General features: G+C 31.9%; 1 protein-coding gene across 1 annotated transcript in view; it reads right to left on the bottom strand.

The window, feature by feature from the left end:
• Positions 1-1,913: 1,913 nt before the first annotated feature.
• Positions 1,914-14,436, bottom strand: part of LOC129980936 (uncharacterized) — a 153,333-nt gene continuing 140,810 nt past the window's right edge. Inside the window, exons 50-56 of the mRNA XM_056091443.1 lie at positions 12,871-12,947; positions 12,730-12,786; positions 11,554-11,655; positions 10,350-10,520; positions 6,519-6,659; positions 5,395-5,473; positions 1,914-2,074 (exon numbers count right to left, since the gene is read on the bottom strand). Coding sequence (XP_055947418.1) covers positions 1,937-2,074; positions 5,395-5,473; positions 6,519-6,659; positions 10,350-10,520; positions 11,554-11,655; positions 12,730-12,786; positions 12,871-12,947 — 765 coding nt within the window. The 3' untranslated portion in view covers positions 1,914-1,936. The remainder of the gene's footprint in view (positions 2,075-5,394; positions 5,474-6,518; positions 6,660-10,349; positions 10,521-11,553; positions 11,656-12,729; positions 12,787-12,870; positions 12,948-14,436) is intronic.

Raw genomic sequence — 14,436 nt, 5'->3', positions numbered from 1 at the left:
GAGGAGAAATTTAGAAGAGAGGGACATTGAAGATTTTGTACTGAGCTTAACATGCAAATTTGCATGACGATGAATATCATATGGTTTTTGAATTATTTTATATTATATATTTATGCTAGGATTTTTTAAAAACATTTTTACTTTAATGTAGAACATGAATTATATCATCCTGATTCATTCCACAAAAAATCATGCAAAGAAGTTCCGTACATATGGCCTAATTGTATGTAAGATGCTGCAATGATTATCTTTGTTACCATATTCCTCATAAAGAGAAACGGAACGATCTATTAGGATCGACGCAAGTGAATTTCCATTGTTAAAACTTTCCATTGTTCCATTGTTAAAATTGCGAAAGCCGCACACAAACTCCGTTTCGATCTATCAAATAGCACTCACCATTTCGTATTTTTATAATTTAACTTAACATGTTATGTTTATAAACGCAATTTTGTACTTTTGTGATTTTCTCGCTAAATTTTACATGCTGTGCTAATTTGCAAAAATAATAGTAGAAATTATTCATATCTGGTTCGAAATTAGGGTACCTTTTTCAAGCAGTTCCGTTACAAGAAGTTCTGAAGCCTTCTTTTCAGTCACAAATTGAGTGCCAAATCAATCAACTCATCCCTTATGAACAGAATCATCTTCATTTAAAAACTTCACATTATTGTCTCGCATACTTCATCACATTCAAGAGAAAGAAATTCTCTGATAACAACCACAGGAATTTGAATATTATGAGCTATGGCCGAATAGCTGAAGATATAATAGGTCAGATTTATTTTTCTTGTTACATTCTGAGGTCATGGCCTTGTGGTTTTTCTCTGTCCGAGGGAGACTCTTTTGACAAATACCTTCTCTATCTTGGCAACAGAAATCGAACCTGAGTAAAATTGCAGAAAATAAAACCTGATTTAATGGAAGGAAAATAAGCATGACTGTTTAAATCAAAGCCTATTGAAAAAGCAAAGTTAATAAAAATTGTTTCAAAATTGTTTCCCGGTGTTCTTTATTCTTTTTGAAGATGATTCAAATTTGAGTTCATAAATAGTGAGGAGGATAGCAAAAGCATAAGATCTGGCTAATACACAAAAATACGCGATCATTTAGTAATGAAAAGCCAATGATGGTGAAACTTATTCCCAAATACAAATACACGTGCATAATTCTTATGTGTTCGATTTCACCGCAACAGCTAAAAGCTCGCTCCATACATAAAATGGACGACTCTTTGCTGTGGAAAATGGAATGGCAACCCATTTGAAAATAATCGAGATTTCATGGACAAGGGGACATTGAAATTTCTCTTTAGCTACGTGAAGGGCTTATTTTTTTTTCCGCTTTCTCCCAAAAATGGAAGGTGATGGAAGGCAGGCAACTTTTTATGACATATGTAGAGGCAAGAATTTTCATATGAAAAAAAAAAATGGGAAAGTATACCTGTGGTTGGGTCTGAGTCATTGGTTATTTAGTTGTCCTAATTATATTAAATATATATATATATATACTCTTAAGTATTTTAGATTGTTGAATGTATTTTTAAGATAATGCTTCAGTTAGGTGTCTTTTCTGTAAATTCAGTGATCTAAAAATCGTTATACTTGGACTGATGCAATCACATCAGATGAAAGTAAGGCAGAACAATCGATTACATAAAAGTATCATGTAACGATGTTTCAGACCAAAGTTCGAATCTTCTTATTTTTCTTTCTTTTGTTGCAACGTTGGTTTAAAGGGGAGAATATAAGTACATTAGGAAATGCATCGTGAACAAAGATTGCATTGCAGCCTGCGATAGAAAGAATTAACTTGTGTAGTTTCAGTGTGAATTTTTTCTGTTTAATGTGTCTAAGTAGATGAGTATTTGGCGTTCATCCTTGTTACATTCAAAAGAGAGACACTTGGTATATTTCCTCTTTATTGCAAATGCAAATCACACATTTTCCCGCAGCCATTCTGTCAGTTGATTCTCGTACTTGGAAGACCACTCCACGGATTTCTGGATTTCTTCCATGCAGCTCTGGGTAACGAAGTCGCTGGCGGGGGAGTTCTTTTTGATCAACCGGATGAACTGAAAAGAAAAGGTAAAAAGCAATTAACCGCAGAATAATCAGACTGAAAAAAAAACATTGTGAAATGGCACAGGTAAACTATTGTTGCTATTCCAATTTGGCCTAGACTGTTGAATCTAATTCACTCATGATAAAAGAGATGCATGACAGAAGAGTAAAGAGATCTTAACCACCTAGGTATCACAACAAGCAGTTCCCAAGTGCCTTCTCGGGAAATTGATTCACATTTGCGTTTCTATTCAAAAGAAATTTTAACAAGAACTGACTGCAACGAGAAATTCAATGTTGACGTTCGTATCGGTCTATCAAATTTCGAAAAATGTCGGTAAATAAATCAACCAAGACAGAAACACAACTTTCTTCTTCCGATTCAAAATCCTCATCCATTATGAACATCAGTAAATTTGAGCAGAATTTGTACTGAATCCAGGGAGATTTTAGAATAATTACGGATTTTTTTTTTAAGGTTGGTGAAATATCGTGTCAGATTTTAAAATTAATCGGCGAGATATTCTACATTTTGCTTTACAGATATGTTGCAATATTATATATATTAGTTATATTTTCTTTCTTTATTACTTTCCCTCACGTATCTTTTATTTCAAAAGAAAACAAAGGATAAGCAAAGTTATGGGTAGTCGAAACCGTCGACAAATCTTCCTTTTTCGTTATAAAAATAACTATTTTACGAAGGCATTTTTCTGCCAATCGTAATCTGAACGTTAAGAAATAGTCATAATCGGCAAAAGTAGCATTTTTTTTTATCATAGTCAACTTGATAGAACGTGATGAAGAATGCGCATAATTAATACAAGTTCTGATTAGAAAGCTGTCCCTATCTACATCACATAAAGATACATTTCTTATTGCGATCCATCTCATAAGTCATTGAAATTCAGAATAAACAGTTTGGTGGTTTGATTCAAGCTTGTAGGATATTCTCTTCATTAACCTCTTAATAAAACCAGTGGGAGTATTCTTCCTTCGCGTTTCTCATAAAAGTGGGAGGGGGAGGGGGGAGCGATTATAGCGAATGCAAAAGTCGGTTGCACAATGAAGAGAATCGAGTACGCTTCTCTTTTCGTTCTCTTTATTCCACAGATTCATAAAGAATTGCAGTTCCGATATCAAGACGCCCCTGAGGAACAGAATTTCACTTCCCTACTTTATTATCGTTATCAGTGATCGCATTCACATACTCAAGAATAAACAGGCAGACAGACAGTCAACCTTTTTGTGGGCTTAACCATAACTTAATAGTATCGAAATATCTGACGATGAAATTACATACCAAACATCTGTCTTGTAACATTTTTGATTTATTTTCTTTAAAAATTTAAAAAAGAAAAGGTTTCTGAATTCAAACAGATGGAAATTTATCTAATTACTCTAAAATACTGGAACTCATTAAAATGTGAAAGTGGAATTTTCTGACGATTAAAATAATCTTTGTTTCGATTCATCATAAGCAAGAAAAAGTATTTGATATAATAAAAGTTAGCAATATTCTATTGAAACCAAACAAAAACATAGAAAGTTACCAACGTAACAGACTGACATGCACAGTCAGAGTATAATAAAGATGAATATGTGAGTCTGTGTTGGTATCTGCAGACTAGATAATTTAATCTAGAGCAGTGAAATTTGGCACCCGTATACTGAGCAGGGTAAAAATGTGCATCCCGGACAGCTATTTTAAATTTTAATTGATTAAAACGTAAGTGAAATTAAAAATTCACGGGTGCGTTACGCACGCACGAGAAAAAATAGTTTTTATCCATGTGTTGCCATTACTCTGACAAGAATTCAAATTAAAATCTCAAAGATTATCATTACCTAGAAAACTGTAATTTTCAACATATGTTTGTTAGAAATGAAATAAATATAAAACAAGATATTGTCTAGAAAAATAAATTTTTAATCCAGGTAATAAAGTTTTTTCGTGATCTTTAAAAAAATCTATAATATTAATTCAATTCTGTATTATTTAAGGTAAACATGGTTTATTTATAAAGGTTGGGCCCTTAACAGCTAGCTTCTAAATCGTTAGTATTATGTATATTCATCTAGTAGGAAAAATGTTCTAAATAATGTAAAAAATTAAATTTTATGTAATTTGAATAATAAATATTCTGGAGAATTATGAATTTTAAAATTTTATATAAACTCCGGTTTTATGATTCTTGTGACCGTAAACTTTTAAATAAAAAATAGATTCCACTCTTATGAATAAAACTGAGTTACGAAAATTTTGAATATCACTATTTAATAAAAATGTGCGATTTTAGACTACCCAATCAACACTCGGGAAAAAAATGTGCCAATTAGCACCCTAATTTAAGCCCAGGCTGAATGGCCTAAAATGCTGAAATTGTTGATTGTCCTGAAAGAAAGATATTCGTCAGATTTAGCAGTAGAAGACTAAAACGATTTTTAATTTGAAATTTAGAGAGTCGAGAATACTTTATGAAAAAATTCTTATTAAAAAATAAAAGAGCATATAAAACTTCACAATTTTTTCGGAAGTACATGTATTTTTGAAACAAAATAAAATATTTTTATTTACATCATTTAAATATTTTTGAAAATAAAATGGAAAAATTGAATTCTGCAACAAATTAGAGAAATAATCCTTTGAGATCTTGCATAAATTAAAAATATTGTAGTACATATCAGACTTTTGAACTATTCCATTTTCTACGCTCAAGTGTTTAAAAAGCATGTTTGAGCTTCGCAAAGATGTTTCTATTTTAAAGTTTAAGTTTTATGGAAAATGAAAGAAAATTGAAGGAATGAATTGTGCAAAAAAATAGAACGATGCAAGTCTTCTAAAATAATACGCGTATATAACGATCATAGTTTAGAGATTTAAAATGTTTTTCTGAAGAAGCCATTAAGTTATATAAAATATTTAATTGAAAAACTTATTAATCATTAATCTCAGCGATCCGTCCAGTAACCAAAGCATCTATTATTACAAGAAAACACTGTCTATAAACAATTTCCGATGCAGCAACTGAGTATTCTACCGTTCATGAAACGTTTTCCTGAAATATACCAAAAACAAGCGGAGAAAGCGAATTATTTTGGCCTGAGCTTTAATTCTTTAAATAGTGCTTCTATGTATTTTTAAAAATTAGAATGAATTTTGAGTTTCGTTAGAGCATAACGAGTAATTTTGTGACAAAGTACACATCTAGCTTTCTTGGAATATAACGAGAGAACAGAGAACATAAACTTCATCTTCCGATACCCGTCCTCTTTGTGTGTACAGGATGAATTTAAAAAGAATGGGAGGCGAATAAAGAAATGGCCTTACGTCCCCTAGGTATTCGATGGTTTTCAATTTGTCACAAAACACGGAGATGCCAATGGAGGGATCGTTTGCAGCATCCAGCCTGAAAGAAAAAGAACTATCAGAGGGCTGTTTGAACCACTTACTTAGTTATCCCCAGTTATCTGTATTGCGAATAATTATTAAAAAAAAAAAAAATGAACACTGCAACTGCAAGGTTGCTTTAGCACAGTAATTCACTTCTGCAATGTTGAATTATTTAATAAATTAATAATTAAAAATTTATAAATAGATTTTTCATTTGATGGAGACAGCTTTTAACAAAGAAATTTCAACTATGCAATCGCTATCTTTGAATTTATTTTAATTACAGTTTTAATTTCAAAGCAAATTTCATCAAATATTTTTTTTATTTGCAAGAAAATTTTATGGCACCAGTTTACTTCATTTTTAGCGAGTGTTAGCCGTTATTTTTATTAACATTTTAAAAAAATTAGAAAAGGATCATTTTTATTATATAAATAACAAAGTATCATTTTAATATAATTTAAATCAAGGAATATTTTTAAAATTTAAATTTTAAAAAAATGAAATCCTAAATTATAATTCTTTATTGATTCTTAAGTCGATTATTTTGATTGATTATTCTAATATTTCTTTACATTTTTTAATAACATTTAATTAATAGTTTTTTCGTAGTTTCTAAGGCGTACTGAATACACGTCACTAATACCAATTATTCTCCTGTGCGATTGAATGAAAATTCCCTTCACTCAAATATTCAGTTGAGAGAGACTGACATAGTCCTGCATCCATCAAAAAGAAGGAGATGCACAGAATTTTTAATACAGCATTGTTCATCAAACTAGCTAGAGGCTTTCGAAAGATCTTCGACGCAAAATGAGTGCATTTTAGAACTTTTGATTCTCCTTGCATGGAAACACATCAAAATTCATGCTAATCAGCTCGCCTTAAAAAAGAGAACATAAGGCTTATTTTCTTCTTCCGAATCGCTCCACCATGCGCAGAATATGACACAAAGACAGCCATGTTTCATTAAAGTCTTCCCAGCCTTTTGATAGTGACGCATATGTCTCAGGAATTATTCGAAAATACTTTGTGTGACTGTAAAGCTAAAATTTTCTTACCTATTCATTAGAGAGTCCCAGTGATTGATGGCATAATTCCACAGGTGCCGCATTGCATCCGGCTTGTTGCTCAGCCTCAAAAACATGAACTTAGCGAGCTCAATGTCGATTCTGGGATCGAAAGCCATCACATCGATGGTCCTGTAGAATTGGAAGCGTTGAAAACATTGGCACAGAGGGAAACAATCGCGCAGCATCCAAATCTCTCGTAATAGACGGACAAACTGTCTATCTGTCACGAGGGATTTAGATATGCAATCATAAAATTAATAAAATGTTTTGACGATTTAAGAAAAATATTTCATGAAAAATAATAATAATAAAAAAAAATTCTTTTTTAATGTGGTTTTCTGTTTTATATTAATATATTTTTGCCTGATTTCTGTAACAAATTTTTTGTGAAGACCTTATCTATATACATCCTGTTTAGGAGTTTTAGCATGTTTATCAGCATCCATTTGAAGAAACGTAATGGATTTGGAACTGCAACAAGCTGTCTTTGATTTTACAATATGCAATGTTAATCATAGAGTGCTAGTCTTATAATAAAAAGATCAATTTTGATCGTAGGAATTATGATTGATGAATTAATATATTCTCGCACGAAAATGTACAAAAGTATGTAGAATATCTTCGCAGGTGCCGATTGTTTCCTGGGACAATCTCGTGAATTTAATGGGAAACTATTGTTCAGAAATCGGTAGCTATTGTCTGGGTTAGTTTGCCTTTTTGTTTTTCTTTGTTAGAGTATGGATGTTTGGCTCTGTGGGGTATTACAGACACTAAGGAGTAATTTAAGCTGATTAGTTATTGAATGTTTTTGAAGATGTCTTGGTACTTATGAATATGATTTATTTTAGCTCGGATATTGTTCAAGAAAGATCATTCGATACAACTCTCCGATCTCTTTTTTTCTCGAGGCTGGTTTCTGGCTTTCTCATGTGCTATGACAGAGTTAGAATGCATTCCATGCATAGTAAATTGAGAATCACATTTCCCCACAACTACAAGAATTAGCCAGATGAAATCAGTGTAGATATGTGGGAAAAAGAACGTGACCAATGATTGTGATCTATCTGTGTGGATCCTAAGTCCAGAATTCTATGATCCATTGCATTCGAAGAGGATATGATGTGGTTGAAGATGTCTAGAGGGATGTGCCTGTCACTCTGCATTCATATTCATTTGGCTTGATGTGTGGCATATCCAGTAAAATACCACACAGCGTGTCAGTCCAATCATTCTTGCCTCCATTTAGAGTTGAAGGTGAGCTGGAGGTAGGCCAAGGATTACCGGAAGTGCTATCGTAAGCGAGGTCTTTTAAGCTGTTGTAATTCCTAAGAGAAAGTCTCTTTAGACTGAAATGAGCTTATCATAACAATGTGTGAAGAATGCTCCTAATTGCACTAAAATGAAACCAGAGCTTGATTTAATTAGTGCTATTTAAAGCGGTAGAACTTGAATTGTCATTGAGTGAAAGTGAAGCAATAAATCAAGTGGTCTGAATTCGCAGTTATAAAATTTTACTGAGGCCAACATTATATCTTAAAGCATATGTACTTCATATAGAGTAATGACTTTGATTATGAAATATCAATATCAGGTCTTTAGGCATTAGTGCAAAAATCTCTATAATTTCGGAAAGCTGAATCTCATGAAATACATTGAGGTCCAAGCGCACTTGGTGTCAAATTTCATTATACTCTTCCTACAGAAATTGGACTATGGTGCACTGAGCTGTTTCTATAACTTTATGTGCAATGCCGCAACTGCTTCGTTTATAGATAACCACTATTCGAATGCATCTACCAGAGAGTTCTGCCACTTTGAATATCACGTCTAGAACCACAGTTCCTCTTTTCCCTCCTCCTTTATCTTAATTATACTCTGATATCCGATAGGATTACCATACGAGCAATGATTCGACTGATTTCCTTTCGAACCAGCGCATGAAAGGAACAGTGAACATGTTAAGAGAAACATCAACTTCTTTAACATTACGCCTAAACTTAATGAAAAGTTTAGAAAGCAGAAATAATAATGAAGGAGATAACAGAAGTTTTTGGTACTATTTATACTCTAAGAAATAAGAGCAGTTAATAAAAAGAAATATTGCCCATTAATTGTCCGATACCATTCCGATTAGACAATTTATAATAAAATAATATCATTAAGTAAAGCTTGTTGATAATAAAATACTATATTTATTACGTTCCAAAAAAAGCAGAACAAACTTTCATTTCCCTAACAATTGCATTTCTTCTATTTCATTGCATTGCTTGAAATATTTTTTCAAATATAAGGTTTCAGTAACTAAGTTGGGCAGTTCTTTGAAAGACTTTGGCATGTGGAGGTTGACAGTAAAAATTTAAAAAAAAAATTATACTGTGTCCATCATTGTATAAAACTGTCAACCCTCTTTCATCCACCCGTACCGGCAGTAAGTATCACATTCTGTGAACAAAATTCACAGAGGTATGCTTATTTTTATATTTTAATCGAATAATCCCAAATTTAGATGAAAAAGTTTATTTCAGTAATGTAATATATTTAATGTAAATTTATTTATTTCGTTTGTAACTACATCATCCAAACATTATACTTTCAAAAAAATTTGCTAATGACGTATAATGTTGTTCACTTTGATTGGTTTGGCAATTTCGATTTTATAAAGAAGGGAAGAGAAACTAGAGTATCTGAACATTTAAAATATCTCAGAGTAGAAAATCGAGAAAGAAAATAAAATTCTTTGCTCTCTCCCTTGTATGTTTTCGAAAAGAATGACATAATTCACTAAGAGGGAACATTTAGATATCCTGACAATTTATGCTTTAACCGCCTAATTGCAAAAGAATAAAACGTCGTTTTCCAAATTCCTCGCATTGTTCTAGGAAGTGCATTTATAAAACGGTTTAGTGATTACAAGTTACAGGATGCTTACTTTCCCGGACATGAACGGAGAGGATGGGGCATTAAAAATGTAATGTAGAAATTGAGACATTTTGGTTTATCTTTCAAGTTACCATCTATTTTGGAGTACGAATGATTAGAACCCTACATTTAAAAAACGACTATTTAGAGAATATTTCATGTTATTAACTGGCATCCTCACAGCATTGTACAGAGATTAATAGAATATATATACTATCAATGTCTAAAATTTTATAATTAATCCCTACTGTTGGTGAAATTAAATCCTTCTTTTCTGAAAAATACAATGCGGAAAGATGAACGCAGCACTAATCGGGTTAGAAGCATTAATCTTCAAAATTATCACATTAGGAACAGTGAAAATCCACTTTTCGAATAAAAGATTCTTCGTTAGTGATATTTTTTAAATAAATGTTTGTTGTGTCATTTTTAGAAACTCTTTGGTCGCTTTCATTTTGCATAATAGCATGCTGAATGTTTATTTACGTATAATCAGTTAGTTTAGATAGAAAGAATGTTCGAATGAAGGGATAAATAAATTTAAGAAGTACAAGTTTTCTAGATTTTCACTGAAGAATTCAAAAAGACTGTTTTTAAGTCAGGAGAGATTCACTCAATCGTATATGCGCAAGTATTGTTGAATGAACTTTGCATAAATGTTGAAGACGTTCACTTTAAACAAGCTTTTAAACATTTCAATTAATTTATTTTTTGATTAATTTTTAAAAATGGAATGAAGGTTAATAAATGCATTTTCCTTTTCTTTTTTTTAATAACCTTTCGTAATATGTATATTATCCTGAAATATCAAAGAGCGCCTCGCTGAAACACCGGTTACAGGTATTAAAAAAGGGTCTGAGATACAGACGAAAAAGTAGATTTCAACGGGTGATGACTTACTTGGCGATCTGTGCGGATGAAGTGAAGCTGGTCAGTGCTTCTGCCAGCAGAATCTTGCGGTCACTGTCTGTCTCGTTCGCGGTCATCTCGTCGAAGAGGTACGCCCACAGAGTGTCGTTGCCGAAATGTGAAACAGCTACCTCCAGTATCAAGTGCAGGTCTGAAGTGACGCTACAAGGGCATCAGATTATGATATACATCATATATTATCATACATCAGAATGCATCAGATATTCAAGTATATTCGTTCTTAATCTTGCGGATTAGATTATGTAAAAAGTGTATCATAATACAAAAAAAAAAAAAAAATGTTCGAGACACTTGAAACACTTGCTTTATCCAGCCCGTAATTACTTCTTGCCTAATAGGTGCTTACGTAGAACGGGTTTTTCAAAATTTTAACAAGATTTTTAATCAAAAATTAATTGCTATATTAAAGAATAATTTCGGAGAGTAATACTGCATAAAAATAATTTTTATACTGCTTTAAATTTTCAAAAATATTTTAATTAGATTTCACAACAATACTTTTTTTATTGTTTTGGTTAGGGCATTTACACACATATAGTTTGTGACGATATTAAATGAATTTTTCCTTACATGTGTTCTGCTATTGCGATCAAGAAGGCTATATTTTAAAACAGTTTTAAAGCAGGCGAATGAATACTAAAACGTTATCTCTTATGATTTTAAAACCAGATGTTAGTATCTTCTGTAGATTTTTTTGAAGAGATATTCCATTTGAGAAAGTAATAAGAAAGAAAAAAAATTAGACAGTTCTAGCTCGATTTTCCTTTACATGAAGTGAACAATGTAGTTTTTTTGTGTTCAGCTTCGTTCTATCGTAAAGAAAGTCCAGAGTACATGTGGGTAAATACAATTTTCTGCAATTGAATTTGCTCTGTAATTCGGTATGGGTCGAAATTCTCCGTATTAAACCACATATCGAATTTTTCTCACTCAGTTCGTAAAGGGTTTGAATAATAGAATTCACAAAATAGAATAGGCAAAGAAATTACACTTTTAAAAAATGAATTCAAAATTTGAAACAAATATGCAATTTCGTTTTTTTTAAATCGCAAACCAAAAGTTAAAATATTAACTCCCAGCAATATTATTACTCATATACAATTGCAAGAAAAATGACTCTTGAAATAGTTGTTCATTTGCTGTGGAGACCACTGAAATGTCTCCCATCACTCACTTCTGCCCTAGAAGCCACAGCTGTAGGTCCTCGCGCATGGAGTCTAGGCATTTCTTGTTATTCGATCGGCACGCCAAGTCCATCAGAACTGATTTCAGGTCCCTGGGAAAACAATGAGCAAAATTACTATCGAAAGGAAGCAATTCACAGTAGAAACACGAAATTTCATTTTTTTTTACAACTGCTTATCATTAAATTCATGTTTGGGGTTAATTGACATTCACTATATTTACGTTAGGTATATATTAAGTTTTTTTTTAAACAGCTGAAATCATTAAGAATGGCTATATTGGCATGCAGTGCCAGTTTCATTCATGCCAAACTGTCCAAGTGTCAGAGAAGGTTGTGACTATATAAGATCTCTAATAATTTTATTCAGTTTGATATATTGAATCTAAAACCACATGAGGAATATTTCTAGGATATATTAAAGAACATGGTCTCTATACTATAAAGTAGTGTACATGCATTTATACTAGTTTTTGAAACTCCATGCCAAAATCAAATCGAAATCTTTTGACTCCAATCCTTGATTTAATAAATGCTAGAGAAATATGCAGTCGCAGTATAAAAGCAAAAGATTAAAGATAGAATTAGTCGTTACTGGAGGTATCACCAAGACATCGCGGTACCCATCACTTATGGAAGTTGAACTAATAACTTATCTAATCATCCTTAGTGCCTTAGACTTCTGCTTATCACAAGCATACCAACTGTGTTTCATGTGACAGACGAAAAATGCGAAGTTGGTCGTTTTCATAAAGCCAAAAGAATTGTACTTATAATTAGATGCGTACTCGTAAATGCGATTCTCTCTCTACGCTTTTCCCCTTTTTGCAGGTTATATTTTTGTTAATCTGATTTAAATTTGTCAAGATAGAATTTTGCAACTAACACAACTATTCACGATGTGACAGAATTCTGACATTCCTAAGCTTCCGAGGAAATTACTGAGGTTTTAATATTTGTGTTGTCATTATTTATTGATTTTTATTTAACAAGTGTTTCAGTATTAATTCATTTAGAAAGGAGCAATTAATTTTACGATAAAATGATTTTGCTGATTCCAACATTTACTCTCAACTTAAACATGTTGAGTAAAGAATAATACAACAAATAGGCTTCTTGGTGCATAAGCAACCATCATTACACATACAAATGGAAAGGTATACTTACATGTCGGAATAACTGTAAGGGCAACTGTCTGTTTTGGTGTCCCATTTTCTGAACATGCTGTCAGAATAGAAATGCACATGAGAAATGGAGATATAAAAACAAGCAGCATACTGTTTAGAATAAAAAGAAAAGTCCGCTTACCTCTCCAATGTACGATTGTCGCCAGCGGACATTACATATTCATCGTATAGGTCGAAAGTCAAGTTGGCAACATATTTCTGCAAAAAAAAAAAAAACAAAAAAAAAAAATTATTTGTATGAAATGGAATGAATATGAAATGTGTTTTTTTCTTTAAAAGATGAATGCTAGAAACGATTTTCTGTGAAATATTAAAACAGCTATATTTTTAATTCAATTTTATTTAAGGCATACATAGCTTACTATATACATGATATCCACTCTAATCAGGGCCCAACAGCTAATTTGTAAATCTTAATAAGAGATACATATTCTAAAAATTAAATTATAAATGAAATAAATAATTATATTTTATGTAACTTGAGTCAATAAATGTTCTGATGGATTACGAATCTTAAATTTTTACATAAATCCTCTACCCTGTGAAACAAAATATTTTTGAGACACTAGTATTTTAAATCAAAAGAGTTGCACTCCTATCAACTAAATGAATCGCTAAAACTGATTTATCATTATTTGAATATTACTATTTTAAAACATTGCAGACTTTTATATCTAATATTTTGCATAGCATGACCAAGAATAGCGAAATAAAAAGATAACACTTTTTATTGCCATCCACAGAATGTTATAAACATAATTACAAGAAACAATTCTTGGATTCTTCTCCGTGGAAATTAGAAAATTTGGAACCCTTCGAAATGAAAGGAAAAGGATGTTTGTTGGTGTGTGGATGGGCGAAGAGCGAAGTATGAAAATATGACTTTTGCAATATAAATGCACATAAACTTATTTGCCGAGCATTGTTTAAACTTGTGTCAGCTTTCGCATCATTCAGGGAATAACAGAGTGCCTCTTGCCTTAGATCCTGCTTGCTTGTCTCTCTTAACAATAAAGAAGAATGCATGTCTGGATTATTAAGTGCAAAAGTATCAGGGAAGTGCATAGCCTACTGAAAGGAATGGCGAAAGGCTCTACAACAGTACGAGTTATACGTCTACGAAAGTTTAAAATTTTAAACTAATTTTTGAGGAAGCCAAATTACGTAAAACATTTAATTGGAATTTTGACACTTCTCAATCCCAGAGAACCATCTCATCATTAAAAATTGTTTGTCTTTCATTAATACTAATAGTATTATTCTACTATTTCAAATGGACGATTTTTGAAAAGGGTGGGGGTGGGGTGATTGCATTTCAAAAAGAAAAAGTTTTACCTTGTGGCGACAAATTTTCAATAAAAAATAAATTGTGTTCTTCTGCTGAGCTATAATTAAAAAATGAATCCAGGCTTAGAAATTGAGAGAAAATGTTAATTTAAAATTTAATTTGTGACAGTATTTTTTGATAATTATCCATTAATTATGCATTATACTAACATTTTTCACATTTTGAAAGACTTCTTTATCAATGGTCAAAAAATATGTAGCCACTTTCGAAGCAGACGACAGATATTTCTCTCCAATGATCACCGCCAAGTTCCTAGAGTGTAAGAGGATCAACTAATTTTTTCGCACTCGTGCAAATGAACAAAATTCATTAAAATGAAGAAATGAAACTATACAATTA

This window comes from Argiope bruennichi, chromosome 8, assembly GCF_947563725.1.
Source record: "Argiope bruennichi chromosome 8, qqArgBrue1.1, whole genome shotgun sequence".
Lineage (NCBI taxonomy): Eukaryota > Metazoa > Arthropoda > Arachnida > Araneae > Araneidae > Argiope > Argiope bruennichi.
Note: the sequence above shows the minus strand (reverse complement) of the source record. Positions and strands in the feature narration are given on the sequence as shown.